Raw genomic sequence first — 13901 nt, forward strand, 5'->3', positions numbered from 1 at the left:
GTGAAGATTTGTTTTTCTTATATGGCCCCAGAAAACATGATTGCCATAAGTAGATCATTAGTTGCTAATTTGAGGGTTCCTCTTTGATACTACTTTTTATAACAGTGAAGATTTGTTCACTTCTCTTACTGTTCTGCTTATTGTAATGATAAGATAAACTTTTTTCCTTTTAAATTTCAAAGGGAGGCAGAACAAATAAAATCCCTTTTACTGTTCTGTAAATTTTAGTGGTATGTATCTTACTACAATAAGAAGCACAATATTTTGACATACTGAAACAACCAGGAATACGGTAATTCTCTAATAGAACAAGAATAAATTGGCCGATAAAAAGTTAATTCCCAACACAAAGGTTCAAAGTAACTGGCCGAAATAAAAAAATAACCATGCTGATGCAGAAAGTAAGTTCAACCTAACGTCAGGATGATGTTAGTGATAACAGACATCTGAGTTTAGCAGCTGCTGCTACAGTACATTCTTATACTTTGAACTAAATTGCTGTAAAATGATGCAACCACTTCAGAGACAAAACTGGTTATGTAAAACCTCTATTGACTACATTAATACACGTGCCGTCATTAGTTCTATCACTATGCAGGGGTCTACATCCAGACATCAGTTAGTGTTCAACTGACAACGGGATAGTTGCTGCTTTTATTTTCCATTGTTGAACACACACCCACTACTCGGTTTGCCGTTTCAGCAGCCCTGCCATATGCAGCATTAACGTAAAGACAGACTTTGGCGGAGTGCACATGAATTCTCACCCTGATATATGATACTAGCTCTTACTCCCTTGCTCATATTCTTCTCCTATCTGTTTCTCACTTGCTACCAATCTCCCCATCACCCCTGCAACTCTCCTTTCTTTTTAACAATCTCTCCTCTCCCTGTTAGCATCTCCCTTCTCTCACACTCTCTCATTAAAACAGCTCCCTGGTCCTCTCCCAGGAGAGAGGAGCAAAAGGGTAAAAATAGCTCTCACTCGGCTTGCGTTCAATGAATTTTTTTTTCCTCCAGCTTGCATAGTATACCATCAAATAACAGCTTTTCTCAATAATAACCACCACAGCCTCTCACTAAGGCTGTTCTGCTATCTGATGTTGCAGCAATGCCCCCCAAACACACTTGCATCTTGCATCGTTTTATTTATTTATTTTTTCTCACCTGGAACAGAGCTGCAGAAACACCCCAAGAGGCTGTTATCAAAAAGTCTCATGCAATTTGACAGCTTGTTTGTGAAGGAGCTGCTTCAACTAGGGGCGTGTTTTCAGAAAATGTGATCAGCAGGAGTGAAAATGTGTCCTAACGAACGTTCTGTGTCAGAAAAGTCCATAATTAGGTGCAGGCATTTAAAATGTTGTCAGCTGGAGCTGTAGATGCACAATCTGACCAAACCCCAAGTGAGATGGGACCGTCATCTACGGCAAGGATGACAGGAGGGGAAAAATCGTTCCTGTTTGCTGAACTTCAGCAGCGTGCTTCCACTCAAGCAGATGACTATGAGCAATTAAGTCCTCATGGTTGGGCAAAAATATGTTATTTAGAGACAAATGCTGGAACGTGTAAGCCGTGAAAAGGAAAAATCCCATACACACATGCAAAAACACACAGGTATTTGAAGAGCGAATGACCATCTGGTTGCGATAAAAAGGGTATTATGGCATTTCCTCATCAGTTGGATCTGTACTCTGACAGGCGCATAGTGAACAAAAAGAAGGAGGTTTAGAATGGGATAAAAAAAGAATGGGCTGGAAAAGAAAAGGAAATAGCAGATGCCATAGGATAAAAACAAGCTGCTTGCTGGCAGAAATGTAAAAAATGACCCTCTGAAAATACTTAAATGTTCCAGGATGCAAAGATAGATGATAGAAGGGAAGCTCCACCAGCAGGGAGGGTTCAACACCTTCCAAATGACCACAACTCTCACATCATAACTTAAAAATGCAAAAAATAACTTTAGATGTTTTTGTTGTTTTTTTCACCACAGTTTTTTAAATCCCAGTGTTTTTTAATTTTAAGCAACAAACTAAGTAGAAATTAATAAATGTTAGATCAGAAATATTATTTGATAAACCTACAATTCTTCAATCAATTGGCTACACCAAAAAAGTTTCAAAACTGGATGTCATATTAAGTCAAATATACTCGCTTATCTGTTGAGTTCAGGAGTCTGGCCGTGCCTGAGTGAAAGAGTGAAGAAATTGAACCACTTCACGAAAACTGGTCAGGAACTGATTAACAAACAAAGGAAAAGAAAGCGTCCAGCTTCCCAAGGAAACACTGAAATATTGATAAAGAGATCCTTAAAGATTACAAAAAAGCCTCTAACTGCCTGAAACTGGGAGGCATTTTATAGTTGTAGGAATAGCTGAATAAAGTGTTTGATGTTGAAAGTAATTGAAACAACTAAATCAACAGAATTGTTTTAGGGTATACCTTTCATTGCTACTGACCACAGCATTTTTAAAACAGAGACTTTAATTTAGCCTAGTCTAGATTAGGATAATTAAAGATATAGAGGAAGATCTTTTATTTCCGGGTGGATCATCTATATAAGTGGTCTTCCTAATTGTCAATCATTCTGGTGATATGTTAATGTAAGGGCATCCTACGTGCTCTTCCCGTTAGCTATAATTTTCTGCGCATGCGCAGCTTCAGACATATATCTGTGGTGAGCTATGGTTTCAGACAGTAATTGAAGCTTTCTCACTGCGGTTCTTTGAAAATGGTTGACGGTTGTAAGAGAAACAGTGTCTCTGAAGTGTATGAAAAGAAAACAAAGGCTTCAGAAGAGACATATATCCGGAATGCTTTGCGTGGAGAGCCGTCCTTGTAAAGAATTATAGACTTGGTGTCACAGTGGCCCACTGTCGTTGCGCTACTTGCCACTGCTACCAAACAACGGCAACTAAAAAAAGATGGTGCAGAAACCGTGGAGTAAATGTGGAGTTATGTAACCAACTGGGAGCAAAAAGCAGTGATAATCTGTCTGAACGATCAGTTAACTGAGTCCACCATAAAGTCCACAATAAAGTCCCCGCTCAATAGAGTGATTGAGGGATTTAGGGATTAGGGCAGATGTTCGGGTACAGAAAGCTTGCATGAGATATGAGAACACCAACTTTTAAACAGAGCCTGCACGAGGAGAAATGGGCTTGTGTATGCCTTTGCACGCTTTTAATAGGTGCTCCCTTTCGGGAGTGGGTACAGGGTTGTGTGTTTGAGCGTTATTATTAAAGTGGAAATTCGCGAAAATCCTCCACAATACCTTTAAGATGAGTTATTGCCAACAGAGATAGTCTCTGAACAGAAAAGTTCATGTATTTAAATCTAATCAGATTTAGGTAGAGGCCGCTCCAATACATTCATATCATTCAATCTAAACCATTTCAATTTAGCCCTCTCTGAATGTTTTGGAGTCATTTCCCAGCTCGAAAGGGCAGCTTCACCCCTGTTTCAAGGCAATAAAATCCTTTCTCAGCTTTTCTTCCAAGATTGACCTTTAGTTAGCTCCATCTATCTTCCTGTCCACTCTGACCAGCTTTACAGCCCTGCTAAAGAAAAGCCTTCCCATTGCATGAAGCCACTAAAATGTATAAGCATGTGTGTAGTGTGTTCAGGGTTTTAGCTTTCTACATCACAAAGGGATTTGCAAATAGGTAAAAAAACGTAACAGCTTTTGATTACGCACAACCCACATGTTTGGTGTGTCCTTGAAAAGCTTTAAAATTATCCTTAGGTTCCTGAAAAAAAATCTACTGTTTGCGTTAGATCAGCAGTGGTAATGCAAAGTGGCTCAAATATAAATTGAAAATATTAAATATAGAATATTAGATGGGTAAGATCTTATCGTCCCCACTTGCTCGAAAGAGTCTGACTTGGTCACTTATCCCCCGAAAAAACCTGATTCTGGTCCCATTTTCCTGCAGTAGAAACTACGCCTTGCTAAGAAATAATGTCCCCCTGGCTTGGAGAGTCAGTTTAGATAAACAACCATGTCCTTTTAGGGTTTCCTATAAAGCAACTTTTTTACATTTTCAGATGATGGCATAAGCAGGGCCCTTGGAGAAGATCTTATTCTGGAGAAGAAAATTCTCCACAACTTTATCCTTGAACCTGTCTGCAGTGTATCTTTGTTTTCATAATGTGGGATTTAAACAGTTTTTTGATGAAAAAATAAAAGTCTGGATAATCTTCACAAATTCAGTTAAATTCAAAGTCAGTTGGTTTGCACTACATTTAATTTATAAGCAAAACCCTAATCAAACAAAGGTACTGTGTACTGTTGCTATTAAACAAAATGTGTGTAAATTTAAAAGGATTGTTAATTTTTCTGAGATGCCATTTTTCACATCTGTTCAGCTATATATCGATTCATAGTTTTCATGATAATCATTCTGTTGCTCTTTCAATGCATACAAACTACATGTCATATTTAATGCATGTTTGTGTTCATAAAATATAAATTTGTGTTTTTATTCACTGAATTGCTTCTTAAGATTTTTTTTAATGTGTGCAACATAAAGAAGCAATAATTTAAAACATATTTACAACTGAATTGATAACTTTAAATATAAAAATCACCACAAATAAGTCTTGCTGACTATGTTTTGTTTTTGCAGATGCAAACAAATCACAAGACTTGTGACACTACTCACCATCTTTGTCGGCTCTTCTGAATATCTGTGAACAGAAGGTAAGAGAGGGAAATTAGTGGGAGGGAAGATCTGAGCTAAACAGAAATTAATCAATCTAAAATCTCTTTCTTAACAGCTACTCATATGTTTCCTTGAAAGAGACAAATGACCACAAAAATAGAGAAATCAGGCATTCAATTATGACAAACAGTGCATTGACGCTCCTTTTACTGGCAAACTGGGCTCAAATGTCCAGATTATGCTGAGCTATATCTGCTTTATCTGACACTAACATGTTAGGAACAGATCATTTCAAATCCTGAATGCTTTCCCTCAGATTCTTAGCTTTTGTTATCTGTGGGGTTTAGAAGCCAAATCAAAACCTAAAATGTATAATTACATCACTTTCCTCGAAACAGTTTTGGTTTATTGGTTTTAAGGTGGTTTATTCTGCTCAAAGAAGTCATAAATTTCGGTGTAAATACCCTCTTGACCAAATGATGTAAATGGTCGCCAACAATGCTCAGGTAGGTGGTAAGTGCCAAAGTAAAATAGGTCTGTATTGATATGGATGGCAGAACTCCTTGCAGCATTTCCTAGCGAAACATTAACCCTAGTATCTTATTGTCTCAGCCTAATACGGTTGCTCGGATAAAATATCATGGTGCCATATGTCACCCCAGAAGTGTATCATAAAGCCCTCTGAAATCTTATGTCCGTAGGGGCATGTACACTATGAGAGACATAATCTTATTTAAAAAAAATCACTGTGTATGATTTTTAAAAACTATTTATTTGTATAAGTATTTGAACACCTGAGAAAATCAATGTTAATATTTGGTATAGTAGCCTTTGATTGCAATTACAGAGTTCAAACATTTCCTGTAGTTTTTCACCAGGTTTGCACACACTACCAGAGGGATTTTGGCTGACTCCTCCACACAGATCTTCTCTAGATCAGTCAGGTTTGTGGGCTGACACTGAGAAACACAGAGATTTTCTATTGGGTTTAGGTCTGGAGACTGGCTAGACCACACCAGAACCTTGATATGCTTCTTCCAGAGCCACTCCTTGGTTATCCTGGCTGTGTGCTTCGGGGTAATTGTCATGTTGGAAGACCCAGCCTCGACCCATTTTCAACGCTCTGACTAAGGGAAGGAGCTTTTTCTGCAAAATCCAGCAATACACGGCCCCAGTCATCCTCACCTTAATACAGTGCAGTCGTCATGTTCCATGTGCAGAGAACAACCCCCAAAACTTGATGCTACCACCCCCATGCTTAACAGTAGGGATGGTGTTCTTGGAATGGTACTCATCATTTTTCTTCCTCCAAACCTGGTTAGTGGAATTATGACCAAAAAGTTCTATTTTTGTCTCATCTGACCACGTGACTTTCTCCCATGACTCCTCTGGGTCATCCAAATTGTCATTGGCAAACTGAAGACGGACCTTACTGGTTTAAGCAGGGGAAACTTCTTTGCCATCCAAACCATGAAGTCTTAGTGTATTACCAACAATAACCTTGGGAAAATATAGATTTTAATATAAGCTCTTTTCAAGTCATTGACCAACTCCTCCTGTGTAGTTCTGGGCTGAATTCTTACCTTTCCGAGGGAGATTTACAGTTATGTTAAGCTTTCCATTTTCAAATGATTGCTCCAACAGTGGACCTTTTTTCACCAAGCTGCTTGGAAATTTCCCCGTAGCCCTTTCCAGCCTTGTGGAGGTGTAAAAATTGGTCTCTAGTGTCTTTGGACAAGTCTTTGGTCTAGACCATGATAGAAGTTGGATACTTAATGATTGTATGGGGTGGACAGGTGTCTTTAAGCAGCTAACGACCTCAAACAGGTGCATCTAATTTAGGATAATAAATGGAGTGGAGGTGGACATTTTGAAGGCAGACTAACAGGTCTTTGAGGGTCAGAATTCTAGCTGATAGACAGGTGTTCGAATACTTATTTGCACTTGTATCATACAAATAAATAGTTCAAAAATGATATATTGTGATTTCTGGATTTTTTTTATTTTAGAATATGTCTCTCACAGTGGAAATGCTGCTACGAAGACAATTTCAAACCCCTCCATGATTTCTAAGTGGGAGAACTTGCAAAAGCAGTAGCAGGGTGTGTAAATACTTATTTTCCTAAATATGTGTAAGACCACTGGGCGACAGAGACAATATCATAAAAGCTAATGCTGTGGTGAGAAAATTAATATCTAGTTTGCTTAATGTAGCAAATGTAATGCTTTTCTGATTGTTTTCAAAACTCCTTAATGGGGTTATCTTAGAAAAAAGATCTATTTCTTGTTGACAAAAATCTTTTATGAATCTATAATTGTTGTGTTATTAGGCTTTGCATTGTCATTGTGGCCACTGGCCGTCAGATGATTTTTAGAAAGCTGAAATCGCCCTCGAGAGAGAAAAGGTTTCCTTCTCCTATGTGACCCACATAAACCTCATAAACACACCTGTGTATCATGAGGTGGAAAGGAAAACATGAATCACCAAACTAAATAGAATTATCCCTTTTATCACTTTGATAGTTACAATTGTAGACAAGGAACATGCTAATGTTGTCTTGGGGAATCTCTGCACCAGTTTTTTGGCCATGGCCATTTTTCCAAAGCTAACCTTTCAAAGCCTTCCGCAAGTTCAGTGCAGGTATGATGGATTACAAAATATGGAAGGCTCCTGAAGAGCCTTTTTGTTTCACCCTGGCCCAAACATCAAAACAGTGCCAGCTTATTACATCGTATTTGAAGAGACTACTTGGTCACAGTGACACAGAAACCATCTGTCTTTGGAAAAACAAGGCTGCAGCATAAATTTAGCATATCTTCACATTTCTTTTTTACTTTTCAGAAAAAATGTTTTTTCAATGTTTATATTTTTTATATCTGATGTTTTAGTGTCTCAATTTTCAATGATTGAAATTGTATTCTTTGGTTTTATAATGTTTTATTTTGCAATGCCAAAGCTGTCACTGGTTTAGCTCCATGAGGTTCACGACTGTAGGTAAAGCAGGATATCATCTAAAAAAATAATATTTCTTCCCTAAATACCTGATTTTTCCAGAACTGCTGTCCCAACAACTAAAGAAGTTATCTTTATATGATCACATTGTTAGCAAATAATTTAAACAAATATTTAACCTGATTTAACCCAATCATTTTCAAAGGTCACTTTTAACCTCATTAAGTCCCGACACACAATGGAAAAATATAGATTTTAACAATAGATGAGGACAATCATGGAAATGTTAAAAACGAGTGTAAAAAGACTAACATTTCCAAAACTTAATGACCTATTAGATTTTCTAAAAGCTCTGTCTGTGCTTCAATCTGTCATTTTAATTTTTTTCTATCATTAAAACTGTTTGTTGATCTGAGCATCCTACAATATCCACTCTGTTTGTTCACCTTTGTCACTTATTTCTCCACAAGTTTATTAATTTGCTCATCATTCCATGTGGTTGCAAATTCATTGGTCGACCTATCCAACTATTGATTTTTTTCCCCGTCATCAATTAACCTGTTTATTAATTATTTACTTGCTTATTCATTCATGCATCTGTTATTTTTCTCTGGCTTGACAGACTCTTTATCCACTTTTCTATGTCCCTGGTTTGTCCATCATCTATTGATCCACAAATCAGGCTTAAATCAGAGGCAACTACACTTTCAGTCAGTTTTCTGAAAACAGTTCAACACCTATCCAGAAGTATTTGTTATTTCTGTCAGTGCACACAAAAGCAATCTGTATTTGAGGCATTGGTGTTTCTAAGCACCTATAGACCCATCCTCCTAAGCACATTCCAAGTCAGATGTAATTAATGACCCACCTGTTGTTCTTCTGTGTCGTTGGAGACCCTTGTCTTATATTGGTTTTGTGTTTGTGTCATGATCAGGGCTCTGAGAGCAGACCTAATTGTTCATTTCTTTTACCTGGCTAAATCTACCCGGTTTCCAATTACCACTCATCTTATCCACCCGCTCCTGCTTCTTTATATACAGCTCAGTCCCAGCTATCGGGGCCAGATCATTGAGTTGGAGATCATTGCTGATGTCATAGTTCATGTTCCTGTTCTCAGGGGGTCAGTGATGTGGTGTTCCTGTTTTCCTAATCATGTTCTGTCTCTTATCCACTGAGCATGCCCTGTTCATGTATTGGCTTAGTGGAGAGACCGGGTTTTTAGCGTACCTCCCTGTGGACTCCGGAAACCCTGAATCTGCCTGTTCCTATTCTCATCAGTATCCATGATTCGGCTTCGGACTCCTGAACCTCTTAGCCACCCTGTTCTGGTTTATTTATTTGTTCTGGCTCAGAATCCTGCTTGCCCTCTGGGACTGCAGCATCTGGGACACTCTGGGTGGCACCCCCACATCTGAGTGGCAGCCCTCTGGCTGGATTCTATCATGTTCTAAGCAGGTGGACTGAACTTTAAAACCAGGTAAGTGACTCACATGAATAACCATCCTCCATCAGATTACCATGGTCACTTACCTGTGTTTTTCTCCACCAAAGTATCCAGAGATGGGCAGAGCCCAGCCACAGCCTCTGCAGTTCCGCAGCCTAGATATATGCCTTTTAAGTAATCACTGTCTGTCTCATCTGAATGGTCATTTGAATCATGGTGGGCATACTTGTGTAACATCTTTAGAATTACTTAAAGGACACCTCTCTTTTCAGTCATGGCTTAAAACTGAGTGAAAGTCCGGATGACTCTGAATATGACCCAGATTATCCAATTAATCAATTTTTACATTTAATTTTCATAATATGTAAAGGAATTTTATTTAGAAGAAAAATACATCAAGATAAAACTCCAATCCATTCTGAATAAGGTAACATTCACAGAGTCATTGCACCAGATGCCCAGTGGTGGTTTTACAGTTTTGAGGGAGCTTGGGTGTTGGGATGGAATAAAATTTATTTTCGAAGAAAAAAAAGTACCTACCATTTTCCTCAGGATAATACTGTTGATTTTATTATTTTAAAAGGAAGAGATATATGTGCAAATAAAATACCCTAAAGAATGCAACTGAAATACTGTATTAATACCTGGTTTGTTTTTTATTAAACCACAAGAGTGATGTTGCACTTGATTAGAAGGGGAAACTTTAACCCCAAACGGGTAAACATTGTTGTTATAAACGCTGAAAGGAAACCATTAACAAGACGTTGTTGGTTATGTTAAAAGAAAAGAAGAATACTAATTAATCCCAGTGGAAATGTAATAAGTCAACATTTCCCCTATCACTCTGTTTCTGTTCTAATGCCGACTATTGTAATCAAAAAGGGTCAGCAAATGAATACCAATGGTTTGCAGAAACTCAAGGATTTGATTTGCATAAAAAATTTCGTCAAACAAATTCATTGATCAACGGTTGCCTGATTAAGTACCGTGTGCAACATTAAGTTAATTTATAGCTTCAATTCCTGCTACTGTGGAACGGAAAATGTCAGCACTGATTTAGAGTATTCTGACAGCCTTATGAAGTGTTACCGCTGAGGGGAATAGCTGAATGATGAACAAGAGGGCTGACAGAAAGATAAAATGAGCAAAGAACGACACACAGCAAAACCACAAAGCATTGTGAAAACATGGATCCTCACTAACTATTCCTCTGAAATAAATAAATTCATTTTTTCTCCTCTGATTTTCAATGACAAAATTCACTTACATTTTTTTACACTACACTTTCCAGAATATATTTCATAGTCCACGCAACAGGGGAAGGAAGGAAGGAAGGAAGGAAGGAAGGAAGGAAGGAAGGAAGGAAGGAAGGAAGGAAGGAAGGAAGGAAGGAAGGAAGGAAGGAAGGAAGGAAGGAAGGAAGGAAGGAAGGAAGGAAGGAAGGAAGGAAGGAAGGAAGGAAGGATAACATGACACAATCTTGCTGTAACTATATTTTTTCTATACCTTCGAATTTCCATAGATCTAGACAACAATAAAATCAAATTCCATACTTCAACGTCTGGAGCCCTGAAAGACAGGTCAATATTAATGTTAAAATTTGTAGTTTCATATGACGTTAATTTTAAGATATATTAATGTTTAAATGTAAATATATATTACATTTTTATTTATACTTTTTTAAATCAAGGTGTTATTTTGGCTTGAAATATATAAAGATTTTAAGTTAATCCAAATAACTGAATGTATTGTTATACGATTTAGTCCCTTTACTTGAAAATGCCCTAAATGAGCACAGCCGTTTACAGATTTTTACAACAAAAAACGTTTCAGAACAGCAAAAAAAATTTTAAAGAAAAAAAATCCTTTTAAAGAAAATAAACACTTTGTTCATTTATAATTCTTTCTCATTTATAAGTGTTTCCATTTTTAAATTCATATTCTGTTCACACTTAATACATGCAGGGTCACGGGGTGCTTATCTCCAGGGGTCATGGATAACAGGCGGGAAGCGCCGTGGACAACATGACACAGAGATGCGTTTAAATAGCCATGCATGCACTCGCCCAAGTCTATCTTCTTAAACCTATGCAAATTACATAAATGGCTGCAATCACAACAGCCTTAACAATACAGCACAAACTATTTTAAATTGGAAAATGGTTGCAATCCAATATATTTTTTACTTTTAGTTTACATCATTATTAAAGATGATCTTTTTAAAACACTCTGCCAATTCAATATTCATATTTCCTAAAGTAAAAGGTGCATTCACCCTGGGGTGCACTCCACTTCACAGAAAAGAGCCAGATCTGAAGCTGTTTAAAAGAAAAGACGCTTTGGAAAAGGAGAGAAAACTGTTGCGGTAAGGCGATGGTGAGGAGTCACAACAGAAGCCCAGAGTTAAAAGACTACAAAAATGATAGAAAAAGATGTAGAAACTGGAGACAGCAGCAGAGGGAAGGCAGGAGGGAAAGTGCTGCATATCCTAACCTTATTAACAACGGATGCTTTTGAAGAGAGAGAGATCAGGAAGTGAGGAGAAAGAAGGAAAGGGAGATGAAAGGGGTTTAAAGAACAGTGAAAAAAGGTACAAAAGGTTAAGATGAAGGCAAGGACCAAAGCATAAAATAAATAACCAGAGAAGCAGGTCTAATAAGGAGAAATACTGCATGGAGCTGTGAGTGCACAGACCCACCAGGAAACCACTTTGGTGTGAGACTTCATCCTGGTAATAATGTTGGAGGTCAATAATATTGGAAAATGGCAGAACAATTAACATTTCAGAGGTAAAGGTGATGTAGCTGCCGTTTCTCAGAGGAATGAAAAATAACTAAAGCTCTGATAAAAACAGGATGAAAACTGGAAAACAAAGCTGCAGTATTGGGTTCTTTTGCCACAACTGCTAAGAAATATTCAGGAGAAAAACATTTCAATTCAAAGAACCAGGGTTATCTCACTAATATTATTTTAAAATTCTTTCCAGTTTTAAAACAATTAGATGAAATTATTATCCAAAAACCATTGTTTCTTAATCAAATTCCTAACTCAAAGGTTATTTGCAGGCTATATAGCAGTACCATATTTACTTTGAGAAAATGTGACAACCATACACCATATAGAAGCAGTTTGTGCAGCAGATCAGAGGAAAGCTTTGGAATCCATGTGCAATCTGCCAAAAATGCCCCTTTCATACAGTGTTTACTAATTAAACCAGCTTTTTCGGTTGATCCGAAGCATACTTTTCTTTTTATTCAGTGCGCCTTTTGAAAAGAATGTTTATTGGGATCTCTCGCAGTGGAAAACCTAACCTCTTTACCCAGTTATAGAGTCATAGTTCATGTACGTTTTTTGTGAAAAAGTGCATCACTAAACATTGACTCAAAGGTGACCTGATAATTTTTTTTTCAATCGCAGAAACAGTTAAGTTTTCTTCGTATTTCTTTGTGTGCATTACGGATCTCCGAGGGATTTATTGTTAATTATCAGGAAAAAACAAAAAACAAAAAAGGAATTTGGCTGTATTGATGAGCTGACCCAAATCACAAAGTGCAATGTTCATGGGGTACTTTTGTGGTGGTAACATTTTTTAATTCTAAGATAAACGTTTAAACTAAGAGTCCCTACTTTAAGAAAAGTATCTCCCACGACATGGTCCCTATTTTTAATAGATTAACAACTGTTGGGGTTTTTGTGTTTGGGGTTACAAAGCAGAAGGATGCAGAGTGGAAGGAAATTGGCAATACTTAGAGAACCGGTGCGTAAGTGCGCAGCGCGCTCTGGATGTCTTTATCCACCCATCCATCCTTCCATCTATCCAAGCAACCTGCGCTTCATACTCACATCCAGGATGACCGAGATGCCTCTCCGTGGCTCCGGGGCGAAGAACTGCTCCTGAGCCACGGCCACCTCCTCCTTGCTGGAGGCGAACTCCCGGCTGGAGATGTTCTTGTTGTCGCTCATTTTGGTGACGATCCAGCGGACGAGCCCGTCAATTCCACCGGGCTGGGCGCCGCTGTTTCCGGACTGCGCTGCCGTCGCGGACTCGCTGTCCTGACCGGTTTCGAGTTTCGGCTGCTCGCGGCTTTCTTGGGATCGAAGTTTGGCTTGTTCTTTGTTCAGCAGTTTGTGGACCCCGTCCCTACAGTAGCGCGCTGCCTTCTCACACATCCTTTTGCTGCGGAGCGCTCATGCTGCGCTCTATGGGGAGAGAGAGGAGCTCCCTCCCCCTCCTCTCCCCCAACACTTCGCTTGTTACATCACAGTACCAACCCCAAAACACACCCACGCACCCATCCAGCAGCTAAACACCCCTTAATCTGTACAGAATATAATGTATATGAGGAACATTACTAATTTAAGTCATAGCAAATCACTTTATCTCGACATTAAGCCATCTAAACGACATAATAACCTCCTTCCTTTTGAGACTTCTACTAAAAAAAATGAGTTGAATATCACCAAAACCTCACCAAAGAAAAATAATAAGCTTGCATCTTAAATTAATTGTACATACTGATGGGGTGTACATTAATTGTCTGTGGTTGTTTAATCGGTTGATGCCTTAGAGTTTATAAAGACATGTAAATACAAAACACCAAAGATAAAAGATTTTTTTTTACCAAGACAAAAGGAGAAAAAGGCTGCTGTGTTACAGGTCGTCAGGAATGTAAGCCATAAGATGTTACTGCTGAAGAAACTTGCTACTTAATGAGTATCTAAGCAGATTAAAGGAAAGTTTAGTGGAAGGAAAAAACAATCAAATGCTGCTTCAAGAGCCATAACAAAAAGCTAAGATATGGATTTGAACTGTTGCATTTGTGATAAAGGGTGGAGTAGAGAT

The 13901-nt window shown here is 38.2% G+C and overlaps 1 protein-coding gene across 2 annotated transcripts in view; it reads right to left on the reverse strand.

Annotated features, from left to right (window-relative positions):
* necab2 (N-terminal EF-hand calcium binding protein 2) overlaps window positions 1-13284 on the reverse strand; it is a 173261-nt gene extending 159977 nt beyond the window's left edge. Inside the window, exons 1-2 of one of the 2 annotated variants that reach the window (XM_038305591.1) lie at window positions 12902-13284; window positions 4662-4686 (exon numbers count right to left, since the gene is read on the reverse strand). In XM_038305591.1, the coding sequence (XP_038161519.1) occupies window positions 4662-4686; window positions 12902-13228 (352 nt within the window). In that variant the 5' untranslated portion in view covers window positions 13229-13284. The remainder of the gene's footprint in view (window positions 1-4661; window positions 4687-12901) is intronic. The other variant, XM_038305590.1, reaches the window with a different exon arrangement.
* Between the last annotated feature and the right edge of the window lie 617 nt (window positions 13285-13901).

Source organism: Cyprinodon tularosa, unplaced genomic scaffold (assembly GCF_016077235.1).
Source record: "Cyprinodon tularosa strain WSP-4 unplaced genomic scaffold, ASM1607723v1 ctg56, whole genome shotgun sequence".
NCBI classification, from domain to species: domain Eukaryota; kingdom Metazoa; phylum Chordata; class Actinopteri; order Cyprinodontiformes; family Cyprinodontidae; genus Cyprinodon; species Cyprinodon tularosa.